At 39.1% G+C, this 15,277-nt stretch overlaps 1 protein-coding gene across 1 annotated transcript; it reads left to right on the forward strand.

Moving 5' to 3' along the window:
• Window positions 1–543: 543 nt before the first annotated feature.
• On the forward strand, window positions 544–14,625 carry TRHR (thyrotropin releasing hormone receptor). Its single transcript, XM_031590907.2, has 2 exons — window positions 544–1,753; window positions 14,218–14,625. Exons 1-2 carry the CDS (start codon window positions 962–964, stop codon window positions 14,623–14,625), a joined length of 1,200 nt encoding a protein of 399 aa, XP_031446767.1. The 5' UTR covers window positions 544–961.
• The last annotated feature ends 652 nt before the right edge of the window (window positions 14,626–15,277 follow it).

Here is a 15,277-nt window from a genome sequence, read left to right on the forward strand (position 1 = left end):
AAGCAAAAACAATTGCCCTAAATGGAAAGAAGGAAAGGAAAGGAAGAAAAGGGAGAAAAGGAAGAAAAGGAAGAAAAGGCAGAAAAGGAAGAAAAGGAAGGAAGGTAAGGAAGGCAGGAAAAGCAGGCAGGCAGGAAGGAAAGAAAAGTAAGAAAATAGGGAAGGTAGGGGAAGGGAATGGGAAGGGAGGGGAGGGGAGGAATTAGTTTTTCTTGTTGCTTACTAAAATTGAAGTATATTTCTTTATGACAGCTCTATAGGAATACTTACTGTTCCCTGCAAAGCAGGGGGGAAGTGTAAATCACTGGCACTTCCACAAGGACACGGGGGAAACCAGAGTTTTAGAAATCAGTGTATTTTTATTGCCAGTCAGTTTCCCCTTTGATTCCAGGGCGGATCAATGTGATCGATCCGTGAGCCATCTGAGAGCAGAGGGAAAGCAGCGGGAAGCAGCAAACCTGTGGAGCTTTACAAATCGCTCTCCCTTTACTTCCCGCTGCTGTCTCCACCCTCAGCTCGTTGTGGCTCCTCCTGGAAAGCGGAGATGCTGAAGGCGGCCAGGGCTGTATCCGCTCAGTCCCGTGCAGGGCTCCAGCCAGCTGGCAGTGCAGCAGGGCTGCCTGCTTTCCCTGCCTCCTCCTCCTCTACCGAGTGGAAATCTCCACGTGCTGTGTTCTGACGAACACCTCAAACCAGCTATGAGAAAAGTTTTTTAGTCCGTGTACATGAACTGGAGTCTTGGAAGGATTAGCCTATCTGGTAATTGAATTTGCAAAGACTGAAAGTCCAGGTGCTTTCAGGTGAGCGGAGAACAGGACAGGAATGGGACTGTGACTACATGGAGAATGCACTCTGGGGCTGTGGCTCATCCACGCTCTGCTCCACTCTTCCTTTCGCAGGGACCATGGAGAGCATGTGCTGAGACCAAGTGCCAGGCAGGAGCAGCAGCAGGCTGGTGAAGATGGAGAATGGCACAGGCGACGAGCAGAATCGCACTGGGCTGCTGTCAAGCCAGGAGATCATTACAGCTGAATACCAAGTGGTTACCATCCTCTTGGTCCTCCTCATCTGTGGACTGGGCATCGTGGGCAACATCATGGTGGTCTTGGTGGTCCTCAGAACCAAACACATGAGAACTCCCACTAATTGCTATCTGGTGAGTCTGGCTGTGGCAGATCTCATGGTGCTTGTGGCTGCAGGACTACCCAATATCACAGAAAGTCTGTACAAATCCTGGGTGTATGGCTACGTGGGGTGCCTCTGCATCACTTATCTCCAATACCTAGGGATCAATGCTTCTTCTTTTTCCATCACTGCTTTCACCATCGAGAGATATATAGCTATCTGCCACCCAATCAAAGCTCAATTCCTATGCACATTTTCAAGAGCTAAAAAGATCATTATTTTTGTCTGGTCTTTCACCTCCATATACTGTATGCTCTGGTTTTTCCTACTAGATCTCAATACAGCAGTCTACAAAGACACTACTGTAGTGTCTTGTGGCTACAAGGTGTCCAGGAGCTATTACTCTCCTATCTACATGATGGACTTTGGAATATTTTATGTTTTGCCAATGGTATTGGCAACTGTCCTCTATGGACTGATTGCTAGAATACTGTTCCTGAATCCCATCCCTTCGGACCCTAAAGAAAACTCTAAGACATGGAAGAATGATGTGGCTCACCAAAACAAGACTGTGAATTCCAAGATGACTAACAAGAGTTTCAATAGCACTATTGCTTCTAGAAGACAGGTAGGAACAGCAGTTTGCAGTGGCTTTTTGAAATCTAAAACTTGTTTCAGAGATCAGTGGTCTAAATACGTGGAAGGAGGTAAAACATATTATCTCTTTTGATATGTTTTCAAGCAGAAATTCACAGATACATATATACATATATATAAATATATATTCTTTCTTGCCTATTTCTTATCACCTACTTCTCGGACTAGAAAATAAATAGTATTCTTTCTACTGTAACAAAAAGCAGTTAGGAAGTGTCAGTAATGAATGAAATGCTTTCAATGACAGTTTCTTTTTATTGCAGCCTATTAGCAATCCAATCAAATGCACACAGTGACTCTTCAGCAACTTTTGAGATCTGAGGAAAATAAAATAACCTGAGAGTTTAGGAGACTTCTTGTTTAGTTCCCACTAAGGCACTGTGTGACTCTGCAAATATAGTCAGGTTCTTATTTTTCTTTATTATCTTCAATGCCCCCTGTGAACAGTCTACATAAGCATATCTGTATATAAAAATGCCTGGTAAATGCTATTCTGTCTCTCAGAAAATATTTTCTTTTGTACTGGTGGCTCAGAAGTGAGGCATAGGTCTAACCAGCTTCTTTATATATTGTTATGTATGCATGTATGAATTTAGTTAGTGGAATGATTTATGGCTATTTGCAATGAATCTCACTACCTCCCACTCACACAGCTGTCAGCACAGTTAGTCCAGTCCTGACAAATTCTGGTGTATCACTTGGCAGATTGGCTTTCAGGATCAGGCTGCAGCTGCATCCAGCAGTGTGGTGTGAGCATGGAGATGCGTGGCTCCATGCTGAATGCCTGGTTTGTGCCTGTCGGCACCTGCTGCCAGGATCTGGAGCAGAGGGCTGCTCTGCCAGGTGGGATGCTTCTGCCTCTCTACTCTGTGCAGTCCTGCAGGAAGCAAGGCTGAGCTGCACACCCTTTCAAACAAGCTGAGTGCATCCTCAGGTTATAAGCTAAACTTTATGTTGTTTTTATACTATGATGATTGCTACTGTTTAATGAGAGGGGTGGTACTCCCTTAGTACTGACATAGATCTGAAAAGTTAACTGAGTTGCCTGCTAGAGCACCAAGAGTTTACAAAGCACGAGAGCTGTGCCTTGGAATGCACAGCTGAAACACGTAGGCTAGGTTATATTTAGTTATATCTCCAATTATAGTTAATATTCAGCCCAGATGTCTTTAAGTTTACTATACTTTGTCCATGAATTAGTAGAAGAAAACTTACTTTCAAGTTCTCAGTATCACTTCAGCATGCATGTTTGGTAACTTGTGCTAAGCATCACTTGAAAAACAGACAAATCTTTTGAACTGAGTATTGCAAAGAATTGATGCTGTTAAGTTATAATGAAAACAGAAAATTGGGATTACAGTGTAATGTGTTTTATGTCTTATAAAGGCAGCAGAGGTTTTCTAAAATCCCAAGCAACCTATTGGATGAGACTAACTGCGTTATGTGTAAAGCTAGCATTTTCTCTGCAGTGCAATGCAGGAAGCAAAGCAAAGGCAGCGTGTTTTGTTTTAGTTAATGTCTGCACAAATGTATGTAGTGCTTTAAAATGGCAAAATGCAAGTTCAGATAATCTAACATCTCAAAATCTAAAATCTTCATGTGATGTCCAGGATATGATCTTCAGAGAAAATGACTGACAGTGAGGTGCACAGTTCTATTCCTGCGGTAGCTCTTATATTTATCCAGGTACATTCTGACAAATGAAATCAGCTGATGTTCCTGTGATGGGCTGGCTTCAGTCTGAAGCAAACTTCCACCCAGCTGCTCCCTCACTTCCTCTGCAAGGATCAGGGGACAAAATGGAAAGAATAAGAGCAAAAAGCTGCATGGGTTCAGATACACAGATACCTAGGGCACTTCCATTACATTCTTATGATTAATTATCTTAATTAACCAACTATGAGCTCATATTTATATGACAGTGAGACTGCAGGTTACTTTGGTTTCCTCAGCCTTCACGCATACTTAAGCCAAGGCTTTTCAGAGCCTTTTTTGATGATTAATCCAACATGGCAGTATGTGAATTGAAGCACCCGCTTAGTATAACTTGGATTGCCTGACTGACATGGATTTCGCTTGACCCAAACTGTTAAGTCATACCATTTAATTTTTCTACCCACTATCTCATCTATATTTTGAAAATGTTCCTGTGTTGAAGAGTTCAAAGCTTGCTAATTACCTGCATAAGTGCAGGCTCTATCCTCTACTTCATCACACAGCAGCTACATTTCACCTGAAGAGAACCAGCTGAAGCTGTTTCTGACTCACAGCAGAAATGGATTCCATCATCTTGTTGTTATTAGGCATTTTCTACCTATATTAGTGTGTTACTGTAAAGCACATGCTATCAACTTTGTATTTCTATGTCAGCTTCCAAGAATTAATGTTAAGTTTCAATATATCTATGGTACTTTTTTTTTTTTTTTTTTTTTTTTTTACTGTGAGTCATATGGCTGTGTAATTTCAATGGTTTTCCTCAAAAATAATAATATATCAGTTAGGTTTCTGGTAAGAAATGTAACCCAGAGTTAGAAGCTGACTTTTTAAAATGTGAAGAGTAACTTAGAAGTTATCTAAAATTCCACATCTAGGATGCTTCCTTACATCTGACACCTCTCTGTTCTGCCCTCATGAAGCCCTACCTGCAATGCTGCATCCAAGTCTGAGGCCCCCAGCACAAGAAAGATATGGAGCTGATGCAGTGAGCCACGAAGATGCTTAGAGGGCTGGAGCACCTCTCCTACAGGCTGAGGGAGCTGGGCTTGTTCAGCCTGGAGAAAGGAAGGCTCTGGGGGGACCCCATTGTGGTACTTAAAGGGAGCTTACAATCAAAAGGGAGATGGACTTTGTACAAGGGCTTTAAACTAAAGGAAGGGAGATTTGGTTTAGATATGAGGAAGAAATTTTTCCGAGGGTATTGAAGCACTAGAATGGATTCCTGTAGAAGCTGTGGATCCCTGGCAGTGTTCAAGGCCAAGTTGGATGGAGTCCTGAGCACTCTGATCTTGTGGGTGGCATTCCTGCCCATGGAACTGGAAGATGTTTAAGTCCCTTCCAACTGAAATCATTCTATGATTTGATGATTCTATGAAAAAGGACAAGAGAGCTGCAACCATAACATGGCATCTAAGATAGGTCTAAGCTCAGAGAGGAAGCAAACATAGAGTAAACTAAATATTTTCTAACAATTATGGAGGTCAACTGCCTGAAATGAAACGGCGGGTGTATGGAAGATCAACACTGAGAAGAACAGGAAGGAAGGAGCTGACTATTGTAGAAGAATAGGTGGAGCATGTTCAGATTCATTAGAACAAATACTTTCTAACATAAATAAACATACTGCCACTATGAAATGGGGAAAAAAGAGCTCAGACATTTTGATTTAGATCACTCTATGACTTAGAAGAAAGGCCTGAAATGTATTATAGAATGGTGAGTCAAGCGTATTTTAACTATTTCTTTTCCTGAGTGATCTATAGGGATTAGCTCAGACTGTATGACGTATCTGATGAATGCAAGTCAGCTCTTCCAGGTAGAATGTGATTCTATGTTTTCATTCCTTTCCTTGCTCTCACCCTCCCACCCATATGATTTAAAAGTAACTGAACTGTGTTGGTTCAAAGAACATTATTTATTTCAGCCCAGTGTTTGTAAAGCCAACAGAAGTAAAATCTATTTACTAAATAGTCAGTACCCTAGGATCAACCAAGAGTATTCAGCCAAAGAACAAAACCTTCAAAGTAATATTCAGGGCCCCCTGAAGATCTGTTCATTCAAAGCACTGCGAGACAAAACTTAATGGGGAGGACAAGCAAAAAAATGTATATAAAAATGAGTTCTTTTTTTTAACATCAAACTAGAGGGAAAGGCACAAATTACATTTTATGTTCTCATAAAATACCTCAATTTCCAACACATTTTCACTAAACAGCATATGTTACTGCTGATATTGGACAATCACTGAAATTGCGAGTTATCTGTTTACACTGCAACTGAACTCTAATAGGGAAAGAAGCACCAGCACGTGCTTATAGAACATGTCAAACTCCATTCTTAGATCCACTTGAAAAGAAGTAAATCTTTTAAAGCAAATCTCACTCGTGGGATTTGCTGAACTGTACTGTATAGCAGAGATTGATAATTCTATTTTAGAGGGTTTTTTTGAGTTTTTTTTTTATTTTTAAATGTTCTTTTCTGATAGGTAGGCACTGCTTTTTATGTTGGAGTCCATTTCTAATTTGTATTTTCCATCAGGCTTTCTCTTTCTCAGAAGAAATAGAAACCAGCTCATTCTACCTCTTCTTTGTCAAAAGCTAAATACTTTTCTCTAAAAAGCAATGAATCCTTTATTTCCACTGCAGAGCCTTTGATCAGACAGTATAAGTCAGTAGGTAATTCCAGACTGTCTCTTGAGGGAAGATCTCTTCCAGAAGAAGGCCAACCTTGATAAGTTCAGTGTTCAGAGAGGAAAGGCTCATGGCTGCATAGCATTAACCAGTATTAAGCTTGTTTTCAGTACTGAAGCACGCAGGTAAACCCTCAAGCATCACAGAATCATGGAATCACTAAGTTGGAAAAGACCTATAAGATCATCCAGTCCAACCATCCACCTATCACCAATGGTTCTCGCTAAACCATATCCCTCAACACAACATCCAAACGTTCCTTGAACACCTCCAGGGAAGGGGACTCCACCACCTCCCTGGGCAGCCCATTCCAGTGCCTGACCACCCTTTCAGAGAAGTAGTATTTCCTAATATCCAGCCTGAATCTTCCCTGGCGCAGCTTGAAGCCATTCCCTCTAGTCCTATCACCGGTTATACGGGAGAAGAGGCCAAACCCCCAGCTCGCTACAACCTCCCTTCAGGTAGTTATAGAGAGCAATAAGGTCTCCCCTGAGCCTCCTCCTCTCCAGACTGAACAATCCCAGCTCCTTCAGCCGCTCCTCATAAGGCCTGTGCTCCAGACCCCTCACCAGCTTTGTTGCCCTTCTTTGAACACGCTCCAGGGCCTCAACGTCTTTCTTGCCGTGAAGCATCCTAAACTCCTATCAGGTCTGATAGAGCTTTTAATGATTGTGCTGAGTGAACTTTCACCTGTTCACTGCAAAGGAAATAACCTTGCTAGGCTGAAGATCATAGAGAGTTGAAAATATGACTTCTATGTGAAATTTTTTGAAGGCCTACAGAGGGTTTCGGTCATGAACAATGGCCAATTGTTCTCTGGAACAGAAGATTAGGAGAAAATGAAAAGGTAACTAAAACTAAAGTGAGACTCTTTGACCACCTCTTTGATAAACTTTATAGGATATAGTTTTTGCTAAGAAATTTACAAAAGCCAGAGAAAATGAGATGAAATAGTTTTTCTGTACACATTTTCCCAAGTTAAACAGCAATGACAAAGCAATTTTTGCAGCACTCTTCAGTTAAACTAAGTTCAAAGCTTAATAGAGGAATGATCAATATGATTAGAATATGATTTCTTGACAAAGGGTATCTCTTAAGGCAAGACAGTTCAAAGTCCCATTTACTTCACTGAGAGCTGAAGAAAGAACTTCAATGCAAATTCAATGCTAAGATATATTTAACAACTGTATGATCATTTGGATAGATGGTAGCAAGTCCTAAGAAGTGAATTAATTTCTAGTCACTCACCAGAAAATACAGACTGTGAATTTGGGTTTTCCAATTTAGCACTTAATTTGAACATTTAAGGAAGCCTGGTCCTCCTGAAGAACTTGTAAACTGTATTTATTGCAATAGGACTAAGGTAAGAACTGCATTTATGCACACAAAAAGATTGAAGGTGCATATTTCAAGTCATTTTATAAGCGAGCGGCAGTATAACATCCTAATTCTTTTCATCAGTGATTTGTCACTGATTTCAACACAGCCAATATTTTAGTGGCATTATTCTTTAGGATGTTCCACGGTCTCTAACAGCATGCCACAGCTGATAGATAGAGGCACTTCTCAAGAGCCCAGAGAAAAAAACGTGTTTGAGATTTCACTACAACAGACAACAAACCTGTCTAAGAAGGAAGCATTCCTACTTTTGCTTCCTGCTAGGTATGTATTTCGTAAGAGATTTCTACAGGCTTCTCTTAGCCTTTGAGAAATCCTTTATATGTATGTTCTTACTCAATCTTTTTCACTTACTGAATTATTCAGGTATTTTTAATTAGTTAGTTCTTACAGTAAGCAACCAATCAAGATGTAGGTCAAAATACTCTCCGTTTAGTCACATGATGCATTTAATATCATCTTCAACATTTCTTAGTCTGTGTGTTCTGCTCCATAGATGTATTTAGAGTAGTACCATTATCAGTGATGCTGTGGGAGGCTCGAGACCTTTGGCTTGTTACCCCATTATACAGCCAGTGGATTTCAGTTTCTTAATTGCAGTTACAGAGGCAACTGCAGTAATTAAATCTTTGATTTTTCAGGCTTTAGTCTATGAATCTGTATCTTTGTTAGATCAAAACAGCCTGTTATTGGTACTTACAAACCATCCATACTGTTAAATCTTCCAGAAAACTCATTCCCAGACTGTGTCCTAGTCAAAATGAACAGCAACTGAGGAACCTTATTAACTGCAGTTACAGGCACTTATAGCACACAAATATCAATGTATATGTGCCTAAATTCAGTTTGGGGAAAAAAACTGCCTGTACCATTGGTCATTACTGAAAATTCTAGGCAAGAAAGATTCAGTAAAGTCAGTTCATTGCCTCATCATGAAGTTCATTTTCAACTTATATTTATATTCATACACATATTACAACTTAGCTTTACACATCTGAAATTTAAGGTAATAATTCTTCAGTCTTTAATCACAGCCTTTTTTTTTCCTTTGCACCAACATATAAAGAAGCCCTACTTACTTAATTTACTCCAAAGGGCAGGTGAAATAAATATATTTGCATTATAACATGCACATACAACATGGAATCCAGGTGATGTAGGAACTGAATGCTTACAGCAAACTTAACAACAGAAAGCACCTTTCCCAAGGTGAATATTTGAGGGTATTCTTAAGTCCACCTTCTGGAAATACATCAAAATATCAGCAAGACTGAAAGTTTACCTGTAAATACTGGATGTAGATTACAGCAGACAGATGAGCTACTGAGAGACGTTTTTACTTGCAAGTAGGGTTAAAAATACAGTTCTAATTAATTATGAGTGTTACAGAAGAGCAAGAAATCAACAAACAACAACAACAAAAAAAAAAACAAAAAAGGCCAATCCATTCTTTCAGTTTATTAGTTTAAAAACAATGATGCTGCACGTGGTTGTCAATGTCAAAATAAACACTTATTTTTCTTTATTTTTTCACCACCAGTTCCAATTTCAGTAACATTAAGTATCTTTTGCTTGCAGGAATAGAATCATAGAATCATACAATCATACAATTGCTCAGGTTGGAAAAGACATTTAAGATCACTGAGTCCAACCACAGCCTAACCATATATCCTAACTCTAACAACCCTCCACTAAATCATGTCCCTGAGCACCACATCCAAATGGTTTTTAAACACATCCAGGGGAGCCTATTGCAGTGCTTAACAACCCTTTCTGTAAAGAAGTTTGCCCGATATCCAAACTCCCCAGGCACAACTTGAGGCCGTTTCCCTGTGTTCTGTCACTTGTCACCAGTGAGAAGAGACCAACCCCACTCTTGCTGTAAGCACTTTTAAGATATTGAAAGAGAGCAATAAGGTCTCTCCTCAGCCTTCTCTTCCCCAGTCTAAACATGATAATGGTTGTTACTTGAACACTGGAAGGTTTAGCAACTTATTTTATGTTTCTGTATGGGATAATGAATTCAGAATGTGGCAGTAAAAGCTGAAGGTCAACTCCAGTTTCACTGATACTGTTCATTTTAGGCATGCCATTCTCAAGGTGTTCATTAAAAAGATCAGAGGAAAAGAAATATTTTCATTTTACGAACAGAAAATGAGTTATTCAAAGTACATCAGAGCAAATTTCTTAAGTAAATAGAGGTTCACTAACAATTAACACCAGTCAACAAGTCTGTGTATGCATCTTTACTTCATAGTTTATGAGGTAACTGCTTTTTTTTTTTTTTACTACTAACTCAGGGGTGAGGATGTGTCAACATTTCTAAAATGTTAGTGTCTTTCTTGTCTGTGGATAACATAAATGTTGAATTACTTACTTGCAAGTAGATTTCATAATTTCCCCAAAGGAATTCCTAGATATCAAGGGAACTGTGAAAAAATTACATAGTGAACATAGCCTTAAATAGTTTATTTACACTTGGAATGCAACGTTATGCATATCTCTCAAAGTTAGCTGTTAAGTCCAATCAAATTATCTAAGGGCCCTTTAGGATTGTTTAAAAAAGCAGGTTACCCTCCAGTGAGACTCTTCTCTATGATGATGATGCAGTACGTGAAGAACTGCCCTCTATAAAAGCTTCGGTATTCAATCATATCAGAGCAAGCATGAATTTCAACTAGCAATGGAGAATACAGTTCTGTACAGCTTATATGAAATCCTCAATCACATCACTTAGTGCCATTTGCAGTATTATATTAATACCATATATCAATTTATTTATTTACTCCTCTTCCTCATTGTACAACTTTCAATATTTTGGGTGATAGCATGTACACTCTCTGCTTTGCAATGAATGCCAACAAGCATGAAAAAAATGATATCGAACACAATCAAGCACAGAAAAAGGAGATACTATTACACACTTGTAAAACACCAGTGAGTCTATGGCACAGTGACTCAGTATGATTTTGACTTTTACTTATCAGTGAAAGAGATACTAGTGATCAAAGGAGAAACAAGCAACTACCAATACTGTGGTAATGAAAATGTCTTGTAAAATCACTTCCTTAGAATTATGAGGGTTTGGAGCAAAAAGGAAAGGTAGGAAAGCAATTCAAAATTAAAATATTGAGAAGAGAATCTGCTCAGTAAAAAAATAAAAAATAAAAAATGTTTTTCACAGCATCAGAAACAAAAAGATTGGACATGATTTCATGCAGCCAGAAGCATGTTCAGTCTCAAGCACTTTACATTCAAAGTACACTTTAAATTTTGATTACAATGGGTTTTCTCAAACACTTCTGTCATCTTTTCAATTTATTTAACTAAGAATAGTTTGTACTGTGAAGACAGAAGAGGCTGTGCATACCCACAAGAAAACACCTGAGTGGACATACCTGTACCTTCTAGAGTGTTCCTATGGCCATGCTTCCTTTTTCTGAGAACTTTCATGCATGGTTAGATAGAATAGGTACTAAAACAAAGGTCCTTAAAAAGTTTGTCCCCCTGATGTTTATGTCCCACTTCACTGATACAAAATAATTAGCCCCTCCAAAAATAATCACAAAATCATAGAATGATTGACTGGCTTAGGTTGGAAGGGACCTTGAAGATCATCCAGTTCCAACCTCTCTGCTGTGGACAGGGTTAACAATAATAATGTTTGCTTAAATTTCATATGAAGTGATTTCAAAATGGTTGTGACAGTTATGTAAAATGGGCCAAACTTTCCCCCATTCCTGCTCATACCCATCCATCCCAGTGGAGATTTTTGATGTGGAGAAGAAAGCAGCTTTGACTTAAGACATGTGTAGATACTGGGTTCATCTGTAATGACAAAAGTGGGGGAAAAAGTAAAGCCCACAATAGCAACAGCTTTAGTTCAGAAGCCCTGAGAGTGCAGAGAGGTGACAAGACAATGGGGACAAACTAATCAGTCCAAAGCAAAGGAGCTGCTGTCATCTGCACAGCAGTTATGGTCTGAAGTAAATGGACAAGAAAACTCTTTGCCTCCAAGAAGGACGTGCTGCAGCCACTTAAGAATCGTGGCAAATTCTTGTTGGCTTGCATCAACTGAAGGAACAAGAGGTTCCTGCTTCTTGCATTTACTGTAGAATCCATGGCAGAGAATGGGTTAGGGTGTTCTGGCATAGGAACTGGCTCTTCAGGACAGCAGGATTTCAAGAAGTGTTTGGACAGCACTCTCAGATGTTGGGCTTGAATTGTGGGTGGTCCTGTTTTGAGCCAGGGGTAGGATTTGATGATCCTTCTGTGTCTCTTTCAACTCGGAATATTCTGTGATTCATTCAAATCTGCAAACTGAATTGAACTCAGCTCAGAGTACTTTCTGCTGTCTCCATGATATATTTTATCTGGTGCTAAAAGCCAGTCCCAATATTTTGTAAAATCACAGCCTTGGTGAGCTGAACATGACAACAGTGTAAGCTAGTGATGTTAGATAGAATAAAAAATGCACCTTAAAGGCACGAGTACACATAAATTTAGCTAACAGTTTGTGCAGTACATGTGTATGTCTTTGTGGCATATAGAACTTGAGGAATAGCAGCCATTTTTTCATTGCTGTGCCATATCAATTATGTGACTTAAAATTTCATGAATTAATGTATTTCCATTTTCTAACAGTAAGTACGATGAATTTACTTATACAACCTAGGATTCAAAGTGACAGCTACATCACTGAAAGTGATTTTCTGAGCAATTGTTTCTTAAAGACATAATCAGAAGAAACTTAAATTGTCACTGATCAGTAGCTATGATTACGAATTCCCCTCCTGAGCTTCTGGTAGACTATTACCTACTCTCACTCTGAATGCCTGAGCAATTGCAACACATCTGTTAGTTAGTTCCAGTGTTAATCTAAGCTCTACAAAGGCATACTGTTTTCCTTTAAATGTGCATTATTTTCCATATAAATGATTATTCTCAGTTGAATGGACTTCCTCAGTTTGGAACTGCATACTGGGGCCTAACTGGAGGGATGAAAGGAAGGAGAGATAAGGAATCCCCAGTCTTGGTGAGCCAGAGCAGGCCAGCACTGAATCACAGTGCTCCTTGCGGCCTTCTTTCAGATTTGACTCAGAGATAAGGAAAAAAAAAACAACTTTTCAGCTACTTGAGATATTCATATTTTGGTTTGCTCTGTTATGATGATGATTTGTGCACAGCAGTCAAGAAAGGCAGTCTAGAAGTTGCAAGGAGATGTATCAGTCAAGTGAGAAAATAGGTAGATAATATTTCTCAGTCTGGTTTTTGGCTCCTACTGAACAGAACTGTAAAGAAATAAAAAGTGGGGGAGAAGGGCTGAGAATTGTAGTATCAAACTATAGCCGTTGTATTAGTGCATTTCAAGAGATTATACCTCTGATCAAAAAAACAAACAATATTCATCTAACTTCAAAGCATTGCTGTATGAGTAATTTTAGTGGAATTATCTGCCTTAGAGGCATCAGCTGAAACTCATCTCTTATTAATCTACATCTATCAGATCTGCAAGCAGTGAATTATAACCCATACAGCCAAATAATGTTTCCTGTGGCAACAGGAGCTGCTGCTTCATTATGTATATCTTCACATACCCAGGTTAAAAGGAATAAAGTATAACATGACTGAAGCAAAGATAAAAAGTCATTCTTTAAAATATTCTGTCAATAGGCAGCAACTGCTTTATGTCAAGAAGAAAGGCAAATAGTAAAGGAAAACACAAAACATAAAAGTAGCAGGTATAGCTCACCAGAATCTGTCTGCTGCTTTTCAGTTCATGCAACACAGTTAAGGAAATCATCCCTGCTGTACGTGAGGGCACCCCACTGTATTATCTCCTTGTATTTACCATGTAGTCACATTTCACTGTACTTTCTACCTTGTTTTAATAGTTTTCAAGCTTTCTTTAGTGTAGAGATGGGAATTTAAAATATACAGTGTATGTTACAATATATTAGGACTTCAATTACTGTATGTATATATAGTATTTTTTTGCAATGAAAGTAGATTATAATTTAAGAGAAAAGCCCTCTTACATGTTTGGTTTTTTTTATAACTTTTCAATTATTTCTTGTTCATTTCAGATATCCTTGGTATTCTCAAGGGCTGTTTTTTATTTTACACAATAGATGAAAGCTCTTTTAATAATCAAGTCTTATGATAATCCCTTATATTCCTCTGTTTGTAGATGACAACTGACATTTCAGAATAAAAACCAAATCATGAAGATCTAATTAAATATTAGGATTTTAGGATTAGGAATGAATCTATTTTCTTTAAAAAATACTTTTGGCTTTTGAAACCCCACAAGGTACTTCTTAAAGCAGATCATCTAAATAGGCTTCAAATTGAATTAGTTTACAGAGTGTGTCAGTCCAAAGGAGATCTTCCAGCTTGAGGAGCTGCAAAATCTACAGTTATTTAACAAAAACTGGGAGGAATTTGAAACCAAGTGCTGTTTCTTTTGTTTTTTCTTACTACAGTAGAACTTAATGAATCAAACAGTTCTGAAATTCACAGCTGAAAAAACCTGTCAGTAGTTTTGCTTTGGCCCTAGAGATTTAGGAAGATATCTGTTCCTTCCAAGCTGTATTAACCTGCTCACCTTTGTCTGTCTGTGTTCCCCCAGGTTACCAAGATGTTGGCTGTGGTGGTTGTCCTCTTTGCGTTTCTGTGGATGCCTTATCGAACACTGGTGGTTGTCAATTCCTTTCTCTCCAGTCCCTTCCAAGAAAACTGGTTCCTGCTATTTTGCAGAATCTGTATTTATTTAAATAGTGCCATCAATCCTGTAATTTACAATCTCATGTCCCAGAAATTCAGAGCAGCCTTCAGGAAACTCTGCAACTGCCATCTGAAACGAGACAAGAAACCTGCCAATTACAGCGTGGCTCTAAATTATAATGTCATCAAAGAGTCTGATCACTTCAGCAGTGAACTAGAAGATATTACTGTCACCAATACCTATCTGTCCTCTGCAAAAACATCCATTGGTGACACGTGTTTGTCATCTGAGGTAACAGTTAATGCCTTTTAGTATTTGGTGTGTATTCCTTATAAAACAGCATGCTGATGTGCACTGGGTGGTACTGGGATAGCTTTCAGGTGGGGCAGCGCAGTGAGGGGCAGGGTAAGGCTGGTGGTGATGACTGGAATGCCACCAAACAGGACAATGTCATTACTTTGTCTGACTGGATCAGGAAACTGATGGTCTCAAAGTCCCTTGTGCTGGGCATGCTGTGACCAGGAGAACATGGTGCATGCTGAACAGTGAGGAGAAATACATAGGTTAAGCCTTACTCCCTGACAAGCAGAGGGCAGTGGTGCAGAGGGGTATTTTCTTGTGTGTCACCTTTTGACTCCAGCTCAGAGTTAACTAACCTGGTGGCACCATGCAGATGGCACAAGGAGAAGACCCAGACTTCCCGCACAGCAGCACTCCAGTCCTGCAAAGACATGCCCATTTCCCAGCTAGATGCACATCTCTCTAACCCAGATCTCTTCATGTGATGATGCACGTTGCTATTTTCAAGATGCTTTTCTTATGCAACAGTGTTTAGCTGTTCATAAGTCCATATACATAAGATCTTACAATGTAGATAATTCACTGGGTGACTTTTTAATTTGCTTGCAGATGTAATGAAGATGAAAGATATTTATTTCTCTGTTTCCTCTCTCTAATTTTCAGG

This window comes from Phasianus colchicus, chromosome 3 (assembly GCF_987193195.1).
Source record: "Phasianus colchicus chromosome 3, bPhaCol1.hap1.1, whole genome shotgun sequence".
Taxonomy (NCBI): Eukaryota; Metazoa; Chordata; class Aves; order Galliformes; family Phasianidae; genus Phasianus; species Phasianus colchicus.